The following is a 13,371-nucleotide window of genomic DNA, read 5'->3' as shown; positions in this document are numbered from 1 at the left end:
CAATCGAATGTCATGACATTTCCCAGAATGCTTCATACACTAAAATGTAATACACTAAAATATTCTGAATATTTTCAGAACTTGCAATTGTGCCATTTGAAGAATAAGATTTGTAATACAAAGTTTTATACAGTAGCAAAAAACAGTCATCCAAACACTGAACCCTTACTCTTTAATCCAAAATGCATGCGGATTAAAGGATTTCACTTATAGATTTGTTTCCATTCTAAATCATTTGCCATTTATTTAATTCGACATCTACTGGAATTTCTTGGTTACATTCATTAGCATCTCTGAATTGACCTTTAATTCTGGATTTACCTATTTTTCCTTCCCCATAAAATAGGTACTTGTTTGGCTACCCATGACTGTTCCTCATCTCCGTGGAAAGCACTAAAAGTAACATCAATGTTCCTCTTCAAAACCAGAGAACTTTATATGGGGAGTATCAAAAATAAGCAGACAAACCAAACAAGTTACTCCTTACATCTGTGGAACGACTTAATCATCCGATAGAAGTCAAATAAACTACTGCCTGAAATGCAAAGGCAGCTATAAATATGAGGAATCCTCCTGTGAATGTTAGGTGTATATACGTTTGCTGGTGCTTTCACGAGCTATTAAAGAAGCCTAGTTTTATGATCTAGTTTATTTCTTTTCCTCCTTCAGAGGGAGGGATTTTACCAAAACTTGGGGACAGTGGATCATTATTGAAATATTAGTAGTGAAAAGGACTTTAGAATCATCTAGTTCAAGTCCCTCATTTATAGATGAACAGCTCCAGGTGGAGAAAGCTTCCACAACTTAACATTCCATGGCTAGTATTCAGCAGAGTCAAAACTAGATACCATTTGGTACTGATAACCAGATGAATACCATTTCCTCCAAGTTGTTCTATCTTACTACTTTTTCACCACCTTTCAGTTGAAAGATTATGTACCCACTGAATACTTCCAGACTGAATCATCAGCAACTTGGCTATTGTGGTTTTGCTGTTCTAGGTAATTGTGGGATTGCTTTCTAAGTTGAAACCCCTGGGATAAAGGGCTCCTGGGCATGGAATTCTTCCTGGGAGCCTGCCTGTAGGAGGTGTCCATGCTCGTGGTGCTCCTCCTTCACCTTGCATTGGCACTCCTCCACCAGCATCACCACCTTGACCACGGGGGCGAGGCCTGAGCAGTTCAGCGGCAAGTGCATTGTGGTGAACCTGGCGGGCGAGCAGTGGAAGCAGAAGGTATGGGGGTGCTGTGCCGCTCCAGGAAAACGAGCAGACCCGCATTTCCCAAAACAAAGGTTGTTCTGTACAACCACTTCCTCACAATCTTCATGGGCGACCGTCTGAAAGGCAAACACATCTCTATTAAATCATCTTGTGTCATTTCATTAACACACAGGATGCAGGTGCTATAGCCTGCAGGTCTGAGGATAAGCTAGACTAAAATTTCAAAATCTTTCTAATTTTTGATGTTTGCCCAAATCCAAGTAATCGTATCTATAAGGGCAAAAAGCCACCTCAACTAAATATTTATTCTACTGAGTAATATAATAAATTAGCCTGTAAGAAATCTTTAAGTTGATATGAAAATATGTTACTCTATTTGTTAAAAGCCAAACTTTAAGAAATTCTGTCTAATTGGATGTTACCAGTAAAAAATATTCTAGCAGTTGGCTTCTTAAGTAAGGAATGTGCCTTGCCTTTCTACTCCTCACTGAGCATTGTGCATAATAGATTCTCAATGCATGTTGTTCAATTGCTCATACACTAGATCAGGATATCATGAGTCTAATTCTATCCCATTCCGCAGCGCCTATAGTACATTCAAGTCCTTGAAGTTGCAACACATATGCTCACAAATCATCATGCATGACATCACCTTTGCCTCTCCCGTAACCCCAAACCCCTAGCTTTATGTGGCCTTCAAAATATGCAAGAGTGAAACACCTTAATTTGAATTTAATCAGCAATAGAATTTAAAATAAAAGTTTCAAAGGAAACTTGATTACACAATTCTTAGGAGCAGTTTTCTAATTGCACATGACCAACAAGGCAGTCAGTATTATTTGAGGGTTTACTTGCTATTGCTACATACCCTTACCGTTTTAGGCAGAATACTTAACTGCCTTGCACACCCAATTACCTTATAGTACTGCCTGCTTAATTAGGCAAGATTATTGGGCTGTAAAACTTTACCCTGCATTGCTTTTGGTTCAGTATCTTTATAAACATAAAGGACCTGATGCAATTTCTCAATTTAAATTTAAAATTTGGAGTATGGAGGTTGTCAGGACTGACTGGAGGAAGTAGAGAGTAGAATGCCCCTTTGTCTTAATAGCATGGAATCAATCAATCAATCATGATAACTACAAATCAACCAATACAACATCAAGGAGGAGATGGGTGTTACTAAGGGGAGAAAATGTGATTTCACATTGAGATTATTTTTTAAAAGGTTACGAGAAAATAAATTAAGTCATTTTTGCTATGGTAGTACTAGAAATGATATGGTAACTTATGCCTGACAACCTCAACATATCTTATAGACCTATGAAGTAGTTACATGTGAAATACAGGGATTAAGACCATCAAATGGGCATGAAAGTGTTTGGGGATGAGACCAATGTATTCCACCTTATCCACAGATGGAGCTGACCTGATCGCCCACATTCTAATAGAATGTAGAGACATAACTAGAGAGAGTTCTGGTGATAGCTCTAAATTCTCAGTTTCCTAACTGAGGGTGCAGTCTTATCTCTCTGGGAAGACCATCCTCCTTGTAAAAATAAAGAAATAAAACAATACTGTATGCCATCAATATGAATGATTCCTAATATTGGCAGGACAATCAAACCATTCCTGCAGCGTCTGCAGAATACCAAGAAACAATGGAAAGTTTCGAAGGAAATTTAGGAAATATGACCGTATTTTGCCAAATCCCAGGATGTATGGCCAAGGACCAAGTCTGGGAGTTATGTAAGACTAGCTCCTCTTCCCCTCCTCCCCATCTGCCCCAACTGTCCACCTGCGCCCTGCACACCCTGATCCCCTCTCCCCCCAGAACAGATACCTGGCTGAAAGGCAGGGTCCTGCACGTCTCCTGGTGCACTTCGTGGCTCTTGATGGGGAGGATGACCCCCTGAGAAGCCGGACTCATTCTGAACATGAAGCGGTGCCAGAATCTCTTGGCTTCTTCCTGAAGAGGAGACTTCTTTATCTGCATCCCAGCCTTGGACTGAGGAAGGGCCTGGGTCCCAGGTGGGCCTTGCTCACTGACAGGGTCCTGGGTTGGGTGCAGTTCTCTCTCAGGCTTCTTCCAGAACCTGCCAAACCTGAATAGCATCTTCTCTCTCTGCCACCGGCCTCCCCCCGAAATGCTGGCACCTACCAGGTGTGGCACGGCTACGAACAGATCTGGCTTCTCCTCAGCCTCCCCGTGGTTGCCCAGGGGAAGCTCTCTGGGACTCCTCTCTAGTAGGAGCACAGAGGGAACAGAACTCTGACTCTGGCCGCCATCCTGGGGCCACGCAGCCTTCCCCAGTGGCGGGAGCACCAGCAGCTGAAGTAAGAGGAGATGCATGATGTCGGGGCCCAAGCTTCTTTCAGACTCACAGATGGCGAGGCCCAAAGGAGAGGCTCCCTCCCCAGGACTGTGAACAAGGAGATCAGATCCCATATATAGATACCTGCCTCGTGGGTCAGGAAGGCAGGTGGTCAGTAGCCAGGCAGTGTAAACACATTTGTTTGCTTGAATTATGTAGTGCTAATGGTGTCCTGCCTTCACTTGGGTTTTGTGTATTTAAGCAGGCCCCAGGGAAAGCCCAGCACCCAGGGGGTCATTAGCTGGCACTTTATCGTCTGAGATTGGAAGAGCAGTATTAGTGAAAACAACACATTCTTCGCCTGGACTTCCCACCACGGTTATTAGTAGGACCAGACTGCTAACATTTGCAGCGCATCTGCTTTGTGCTGGGATAAAGTAGGCCAAAGTGTGTTTGTGGGAAGGGAAAGGAAGAAATAGAAAGGTGTTAACTTTGTTGAGCAGAGGCCTCTCCCTCTTACTCAGATGTGGTTGCGATGGTTGATTTTGTGTGGTGACAGAGTAAAGGGAAGCTCACAATTTCCAAGTTATTCCCCTCACTTTAAGAATCAAACCCTGGGTGCTAAATTCACAGCTGGTCAGATAAACGCTTTCAGTTGTTCACAAATTTCTCAACAAGATACTAAGTAGTAGACTGATGCCCATTAGTCTTCACTGGGGATGGGGAAGTGTCTCCCTATTGATTTTTTTTTTTCTTTTTCTAAACAAAGAGCCAGACTTGCAAACGTGGATTCTAAGAACCAGGTTTGATAGCTTTGGGCATGAAGCTGGCTGGTCAATTCTTGATGTTGTAGAATCCACATCATCTTCCTTATTCTACAGTAACTGATGACCAGGAAAAATAAAAAAGATTTGCTAGGTGACTATCATTCAAAAACGTGAGAAACCTATCCACAAAACTGAAACCCCAGAATTGAATCCAATCGACCTTCCACACCATTTGAACAGTATTTCCATTGGGAATCGGTCCAATACTTGCTTATATTTCTACCCTTTTAGTTTAATCACCATATTCCTTACTTTCAGTAACACATGCAATCCTGGATCATGCTCCCTACCACATTTTTTACTACTGATTGTTTTCTTTTTAAGAAAACAATCAGTCCAGCCAGTGTTGCTCAGTGGTAGAGCATTAATCCATGAACCAAGGGGTCACCAGTTCAATTCCCGGTCAGGGCACATGCCCGGGTTGCAGGCTTGATCCCCAGTAGAGGGCATACAGCAGGCAGCTGAATGATGTTTCTATCTCTCTATTCCTCTTCCTTCCTCTCTAAAAATCAATAAAAACATATTTAAAATAAAACAATAAAAAGATTTAATCCCATTGGACTCTTTTTTAGACACGTGTTCTTTTTAAGTAGTGCCTGATTCTGTGAGTTAAAGCCTACAATGATAAGCTATTTTTAAATGAATCATCATTTTTCCAGAATTCTATCAGATGGATTATACAGGATGGGGCAAAAGTAGGTTTACAGTTGTTCATATAGAAAAAAATATAATACATATTAGTACAAGAATATTTGAGTACTCACAACTGAAAATCTATTTTTGCCCACCCTGTATTTTACTTGTACCAAATACCACAAGGCCTGTGCCAGTGGTACAATTGGTCCATGCTAAATGAGCATTAGCATTTGCCATTTCTTTTTGAGGATTTTTCTAATTTGATTCTGAATTCCCCTCAGTAGCCAATGTAATAGACTTCCCGGAGCTGGCCACTCTTCCCTGATTATAAGTAAGCATGGAAGCCAACTATGAAAGATTTCTTGATTCTTTCTAAACTTTACGTTAGTGCCTGAAGTGTCATTGCCATCAATCACAGCATCTAACATTTCCCCAAAGTGAAGGCTGTCCCAGAGATTCCACGAGGGGCCTCAGGTGACTTGGCTCTGAACAGAGGACACAAATAAAGGGATTCTGTTGAATTAAAATGTGTAGAGGACTCAGTTTGTTAGATACTAGAAGATGATGGCAAATGATAAACACTTGGTTCTTGCCCTCAAGCAAGTTGTAGAGTCTTGCCACACATTTTCTAACTTTATTATATTAGCTGTAAGAATGTCAGTTATTGCTCTAACTCCGTGGTCGGCAAACTGCGGCTCGCGAGCCACGTGCGGCTCTAGAATGTCAGTTATTCACTTTTAATTTTCTTTTGTCCTAAACTCCCCTTCTTCTGATCTTAATTTTGGTGTTTACAAATGCCGTTTTAAAAGGGCTCATGGAGAATTCCCTTTTGCTGATCTGTCACTTCTGTTGGGGAAATGTGCAAATATCCCAATGGGTTAATCTAGCCAAGGAAAACCACTGTGATGAGAACCATGGTGCATAAGTCTGTCCTCAACCCCTGTCTCTCACAGGTAAGGGCAGATGGCATTCACCTTTCGTCACCTTTCATTAATTTGAACGCTAAGAATGTGATACGTTGCCGCTTACTCTTAAGAGCAGAAACATGTTGCAGCTTTCAGCACAAACATGCTGCTTCTGGGGGTCCTCAGTGACGCAGGCATCTGGTCGCCTCCCAGTTTGGATGAAGCCAAATGGAGGTAGGATTGGAGGGGGCCTCCAGACCCAGCAGGAAGCTGCTGTGTGGAAGAGAGCACCACAAATTGTTGGTGTGCTTCGTACCAAATGCCACAGAAAGGCAGGCCTGCACTCCCACGTGCCCTAGCCTGCTCCGTCCGCTTCTTGGGAGAACTGCCTGCTTGTGTGAGAGTCAGTGGGGCCAATCTCATTATCCATTCATTCATTCCAATTAACAGCTCACGCTTGGCATGATCTGAACTGTCTGATTTCAACATGACCCGGTTTTCCCAAGCGCTGAAATGTCTTCAGGACCTGGTCGAGCTCCCAACATGCCCCTGAGGGGACAGTAACAAGCCACATTTTCTGTCCCTCTTGCAGACTCTCAGAAAGGAGCTAAAAGGTGGTCTAGCGCTCTCTGAGGAAAGTCAGAGAGGCCATGAAAACCCCAGGCCTAAATCAACAAAAGGTGAGAGGCACTGTTAGGGAAGAAGGTGGGCATTGGAGTTAAACTGAGAGACAGAAAAGGGAACTTGGGTTGGTGGATTTGCGAAAGAAGCCTGCTTAGGGTGCATGCCATTGCCTCATAACTACCTCTCTTTTTAAAATATAGAACAGCATATAGTGTTGAGAGACTTTAGATTGTTTAAAAAGAACCCCAAAGAAGGCAGACTCTTTTCCTTTACAAACAACAAAAAAGAGGGCAGATTAGAGTAAACGGTGTCTTCTTGAAGCTTTGGTCATGATTTAGCTTACTAAATTATTAAAAACAGCCGAGACCGGTTTGGCTCAGTGGATAGCGCGTCGGCCTGCGGACTGAAGGGTCCCGGGTTCGATTCCGGTCAAGGGCACATACCTGGGTTGTGGGCACATCCCCAGTGGGAGGTGTGCAGGGGGCAGCTGATTGATGTTTCTCTCTCATCAATGTTTTTGGCTCCCTGTCTCTCTCCCTTCCTCTCTGTAAAAAATCAATAAAATATATTTTTTAAAAAAACATAGACCACTCCCCCATGCACTGCCCTCCCTGCCACTTGCGATGGGAAGACCACATCAGAAAGGTCATTCCCAAAGCTTCTCCACCCATGGGAATCATCGATGGATTCATTCATTCACACAGCAGGTATCTGAGTGCCAGGTCCCAGGATAAAATGAGGTAATCCTTGTCCGGGCCTGGTGGCTTTGCAATTAACTGGGGAGAGACTAGTTTTTTCAAAATAAGTTACACAAGGAACAGCTAGGCCCATGGTCAGCAAACTGCGGCTCGCAAGCCAGATGCCGCTCTTTGGCCTCTTGAGTGTGGCTCTTTCTAAGCCTTAGGAGTACCCTAATTAAGTAAATAACAATGTACCTACCTATATAGTTTAAGTTTAAAAAATTTGGCTCCCAAAAGAAATTTCAATCGTTGTACTGTTGATATTTGGCTCTGTTGACTAATGAGTTTGCCGACCACTGAGCTAGGCAGACACCATTCCTGTACTAAGCAGGGATGCCAGATCCATGTCCCAAAGGCACAGTGAACTGTTACACTGTGTTTCTGCTCATTTTATTCACTAGATATTCGTTAAGTTCAAGGATGGGCAATAAACATGCAATCATTTCCTTTTATGTTTGACTAGAGGCCTGGCGCACAAAATTCGTGCACTGAGGGGGCGGGGGCAGGTGTCCCTCAGCCCAGCCTGCACCCTCTCCAATCTGGGACCCCTCAGGGGATGTCTGGCTGCTGCTGTCAGACATCCCTCTCACAATCCGGGACTGCTGGCTCCCACCTGCTGGCCTGCCTGCCTACCGATTCCCCCCTAAACACTTCTGCCAGACTGATTGCCCCCTAACCACTCCCCTGCCGGCCTAATCGATGCTTCACTGCTCTCCTGCTGGCCTGATTGCCCCCAACTGCCCTCCCCTGCCAGCCTGATGGCCCCCAACTGCCCTCCCCTACCAGCCATCTTGTGGTGGCCATCTTGTGACGACATCAGGTGAGGCTTTTATTATATAGGACTGGGTATTAAATATATGCAGTAACGAAATTCAAATGATACAAAGTATACAATGAAAGGTAACTCTTCCTCTGACCTCCCAGGCTTCCCAACCTGCCATGGTGCCAATCACTGTTATCAACTTCTTTATATGTAATATTTTGAAGTTTTCACCTGTTCTAGGCTGAATTATGTCTCCCCAAACTTCATATGTTGAAATCTTAACCCCTAGTGCCTCAGAATATGACTGTGCTTGAAGACAGGGCCTTTAAAGAGGTAATTAGGTTAAAATGAGGTCAGTAGGGTGGACACTATTCCAATAAAAATGGTGTCCTCATAGGATATAAGTGGTGTCTTAAAAGGAGATTAAGACAAAGACACACACAGAGGAAAGACCATGTGAAGATATAGAGGGAAGGTGGCTGCCTCCAAGCCAAGGAGAGAGCCCTCAGAGAGAAGTTACCTTACCAACTCCTCGATCTTGGACTTCCAGCTCCAGAACTGTGTGAAAGTGAATTTCTGTTGTTTAAGCCACCCGGTCTGTGGTACTTTGGTATGGCAGCCCCAGCAAACTAATCATATCACACTAAGAGAACAAACTGTATAGCCAATGGAAAAGAACTAATACCAAATGGGGTAGCATGTCACAAAACCCCCCATTTCCTCTTTTAGGCACCACATTACCTTTTAACATCTCATTATTCTGTTCGCAGATTCAGTCATCTTATTCATCTCTGTCCAAAACACTCCCATCCCCTGGAGGAACATTTATTTTTTTGCAACTGGGAATGTCTCTAAGAGGAAAGACCATGTGAAGATATAGAGGGAAGGTGGCTGCCTCCAAGCCAAGGAGAGAGCCCTCAGAGAGAAGTTACCTTACCAACTCCTCGATCTTGGACTTCCAGCTCCAGAACTGTGTGAAAGTGAATTTCTGTTGTTTAAGCCACCCGGTCTGTGGTACTTTGGTATGGCAGCCCCAGCAAACTAATCATATCACACTAAGAGAACAAACTGTATAGCCAATGGAAAAGAACTAATACCAAATGGGGTAGCATGTCACAAAACCCCCCATTTCCTCTTTTAGGCACCGCGTTACCTTTTAACATCTCATTATTCTGTTTGCAGATTCAGTCATCTTATTGATCTCTGTCCAAAACACTCCCGTCCCCTGGAGGAACATTTATTTTTTTTGCAATGTCTCTATTACCGCACACAAGTCATGGACTACATGGCTCATCAGCTCTTTACCAAGACTGCAGAGGGGGCTCCTGCGAATCTGAACAGCAGGCCATGCAGCTGCGATGGCTTCACCCTGTGTCCTCCCGTCCCACTGTCCATCCAGCCCCCGCTGCCCACAGCCCAGGAGCTTCCATTGATGGCTTCACCCTGTGTCCTCCCGTCCCACTGTCCATCCAGCCCCCGCTGCCCACAGCCCAGGAGCTTCCATTGATGGCTTCACCCTGTGTCCTCCCGTCCCACTGTCCATCCAGCCCCCGCTGCCCACAGCCCAGGAGCTTCCATTGATGGCTTCACCCTGTGTCCTCCCCGTCCCACTGTCCATCCAGCCCCCGCTGCCCACAGCCCAGGAGGCTTCCATTGATGGCTTCACCCTGTGTCCTCCCGTCCCACTGTCCATCCAGCCCCCGCTGCCACAGCCCAGGAGGCTTCCACTGACGCTTGACCTCTGTCATGCTCCTCCTTCCCCATCCTTAACATTCACCCCGACCATTTTCCATTCTGCAGAAAGCTGCTCTCAGAGAGAGGAATGTCAGTTGAAGCAACTTTGAAGCCAGAAAAACTTTATTTCATTTCTGGCTCTGCCTTACAGTGTGTAAGCTACATGATCTCAGGTATCTGACTTCGTGTCCCTAAACCAGTGATGGTGAATCTTTTGAGCTCGGCGTGCCAGCATTTTGAAAAAGCCTAACTTAACTCTGGTGCTGTGTCACATATAGAAATTTTTTGATATTTGCAACCATAGTAAAACAAAGACTTATATTTTTGATATTTATTTTATATATTTAAATGCCATTTAACAAAGAAAAATCAACCGAAAAAATGAGTTTGCGTGTCACCCTCCCCATCCCTGTTACATCTGGACCCCGGTTATTACCGGGAATTACTCCACCTCTAACCTGTGACTTCCACGTCCCAGTCTCAGTACAATAGTACTACTGTATTTGTAGTTAAATCATTATTGGTGTGAACATTTGTCTAACATCTGTCTCTACTTTGGATGTAAAGTCCATGACGGTAGGAGCTATGTCTTAGTCACCATTTCAGGCCCTAGAACAGTTCCTTCCATGTAGTAGGTGCCTCAAAACATTGGTTTAAACATAATGAATGAATGAAATCTGTAAGTTCTCTGCTTCACTTCCTTCTCTGTCCAGGTTGTATTCATGGCCATTACTTCAAACTTTTGCAATATTCCTAACTCTCTTGCCCCCTTTTCCTTCTCTTGAACGTATCCAGTGAAATTCCAGCCCTGGAAGCACCCAGCTGTCCACCTTCCTGGGGCCACACCTGGGCTGTAGAATGCTGGCAGAGATGATAACAAAATGGCAAAAATTGATTCTATATAAATTAACTATCTTCAGTCTTCACTGAACCTTCAGTTCTGCCCAGCAATCATTCTCATTGCTCTAGTCAACTCATTCTCCATATAGATAATTTTAAAGCTTCTCTGTTATTGCAAACCATTGACTGTTCTGCCTCTTTACTAATTTTAAGCAAATGATCTCGCCCCTTCTTGCTCAGAGAAAGACAGAAGCCATCAGATGGGACAGTTTCCTCCCATTTGACCATCAACTATACCAATTGATTTCTCCTTTCCACTCTGCTCTTGGAATTCCATACAGCCTACTTTACTGAATAGTCTCCCCGCTTATTGTCAAACTTCATTCACTCCACTGGCTGCCCCCCCCCATCAGCATTAATATAATGTTGGCTTGTTTTGAATATTTGAAAAATGCCTCTTGATTTCATAAAAGGTTTCAGGTTTTGCACTTTAGTGTTGTCTTTTACTTTCTGAGGCAAATTTTGGAAAGAATTATCCAAATCCCAACTCCACTTTCTCTCACCCACTGACATATCCATCCACTGAGGTGTTGCTTTTCACTCCAGGAAACCTTTACATCTTTCTTCCCAGGATCACCCACACCTTCTTGTAGCTGTTGGAACTCTCTGAAACACTTAACTCATTTATCATGAATTTGGTCCTAAATAAAATAGAAAAAGAAAAAAGGCCAGAACAGGCAAAAGAACGATGAGAATCCTGAAGTCTTCACCTACAAAAGCAGACCTGCTATCCAGTCAGCTCCCTGGGTAATAGCGGATTTCACTCATAACACCAGGGTTTATTTGGGTCACTAGTAAAGTGCCTTATTTACTCTACCGTTTAGCAATCTCCCAGACGTGGCTTAATTGGGGTGCACGTGTGTCCTCCTAACCAGGAAAGCAGGCTCCTAGAGGCAAGGTCCCTGTTTGTTGGACAGGCACTGTCAGCCACGTGAGAACAGGGGTTCTGCTACGCACATCTGCCTGTTGATTTCCCATCCCTGGCCCCTCCCTCTACACTTAGGAGATGAGGGAATGTTTGCTTTCACATGCCCGATCCAATAAAAATGTGGACAGAAACTCCTGACCCGGTCTTCCGTGTGCTTTCCTTTTGAAAAGGGATCTCTTTGTCCTGGAGAACATATCCTTCATTCTCTGTGTCTAGGCCCTATTTTTAAATCGAATTTCCATAGAACCTGGGAAGACTCAGCATACGCCTCTATTTCCCCACCTGGCCACAGGGTCAGAGTAGGTCTTTGAACTTTGTCTTACCAGCCACTGTTCCCAGGCAAGTCTCTGCTGAAGGAGAATTACACTCCTAGCAAAGGTCACTCAGACCAGAGGACTCAGTGTGTGTCAGTTAACTTGACTCAGGTTGTACATTGTTTTCCTCCAGTCGGGAGATGGGGGCGGTGTGTCACCGACAGAGAGGAGTGTAGGGGCATCTGTCTGCAAACCGTCCCCCCACTGGCCACCTTGCCAGTTTCTGCTTATGCGATGCAGGCAGCTTGGGGGAGCCACACTGTCCTCATAGGCTCACAACACATGAGCAAACGATTAAGAACACATGGCAAACAGTTCGGCCGCTGAGCTAAAATTCAGATGGGAATGGAAAATCAACTCGCAAAGCTTTCAACTGACTCAGGGCCAAATGTAGGACAGAATGCGAGGAAAAGTTGCCAAGAGAGAGAGATGCTGGGGAGAAAAGCGAGTCGTGGATCGGAAACCTAAAACAATGACACCTTGTATTGACAACCCTTCGGAGGCTCTCCAAGCGCAGGCACCAAACTCAGCTCTGGAAGTAGTGAGACCATTTCACGAAACGTTTCGGATAGATTTACATTTTCTACCCTCTATAAATAAAGGTTGGCTTGACTATCTTGGCAACACCTAGGCAGAAACATAATGTTAAGTATCTGTAGCATAAATATTAAAATATTACACATTTTTCCCTCCGAGGTGTGGGGATTAAGTAACAAGGTGGCATGAGACAAAGTGTGAAAAATCATGACAATAAAATGCAAAAGCAAAGCAGAACTTTCCAGGAAGGCTTGCCTTCCGCTGTGTACTGACCCTGAGCCCGCGAGTTTCATGAAGCTGAGCTGGCCTTAGTCACATTTGCAAAAGTTCAACTCTTGATTCAAACCTGAGACTCTGAGTAGCCTATTCTTTGTGGCCAGGCACTAAAATGGCCCAAGGATTGAAATGGGTAGGAAATCTGTAGGCAAGGCGGTGATTTCCTGGGAGCCAGTGTCTGCTGGTCTTTTATGTTCTTTAGTTTCTAGCCTGAACCTTCCCGACTCCAATATGCCCTGAATCACCATTCCCTTCACTTAGGGTCATTTTATTCTTCTTTGGGGCCTGATGAATGCTCAATATATGCAACAAGAGTGTTCCTCACATACTGAATGCAAAGGGACATTTTGAAAATGAGGCTCCATGGAAAAACCATTCTTAGAAAACAGCCCCTAAGTCCTTAGCAACAATCCTTTAGGCAAAGCAACCAACCCTTTTTGATGTGAAAAAAAATGATCCCTAACTTGACTCTCTTCATAGATATGCACTTTGTCATACCTGTCACAGTTTGTGGACGTATCATAGACCAGTCTGAAAGTAAGATATGTTGGAGATCTAAAAAGAGCTTCCTCGGTCACCCAGATTTCTTCCCAAACTGGAAACACTGTTCAACACAAATGTGCTAACATGTGGGAAGTTCTCCCCTGTAA

The 13,371-nt window shown here is 44.1% G+C and overlaps 1 protein-coding gene across 1 annotated transcript; it reads right to left on the bottom strand.

The window, feature by feature from the left end:
- Positions 1 to 265: 265 nt before the first annotated feature.
- On the bottom strand, positions 266 to 3,575 carry CER1 (cerberus 1, DAN family BMP antagonist). The gene is made up of 2 exons (XM_006754232.2): positions 3,066 to 3,575; positions 266 to 1,338 (listed from the first exon to the last, which is right to left on the bottom strand). Exons 1-2 carry the CDS (start codon positions 3,573 to 3,575, stop codon positions 1,021 to 1,023), a joined length of 828 nt encoding a protein of 275 aa, XP_006754295.1. The 3' UTR covers positions 266 to 1,020.
- Positions 3,576 to 13,371: the final 9,796 nt, after the last annotated feature.

The sequence above is a fragment of the Myotis davidii genome, unplaced genomic scaffold (assembly GCF_000327345.1).
Source record: "Myotis davidii unplaced genomic scaffold, ASM32734v1 scaffold1471, whole genome shotgun sequence".
Lineage (NCBI taxonomy): Eukaryota > Metazoa > Chordata > Mammalia > Chiroptera > Vespertilionidae > Myotis > Myotis davidii.
The sequence above is the reverse complement of the archived record's forward strand: the minus strand, read 5'-3'. Positions and strand labels throughout refer to the sequence as shown.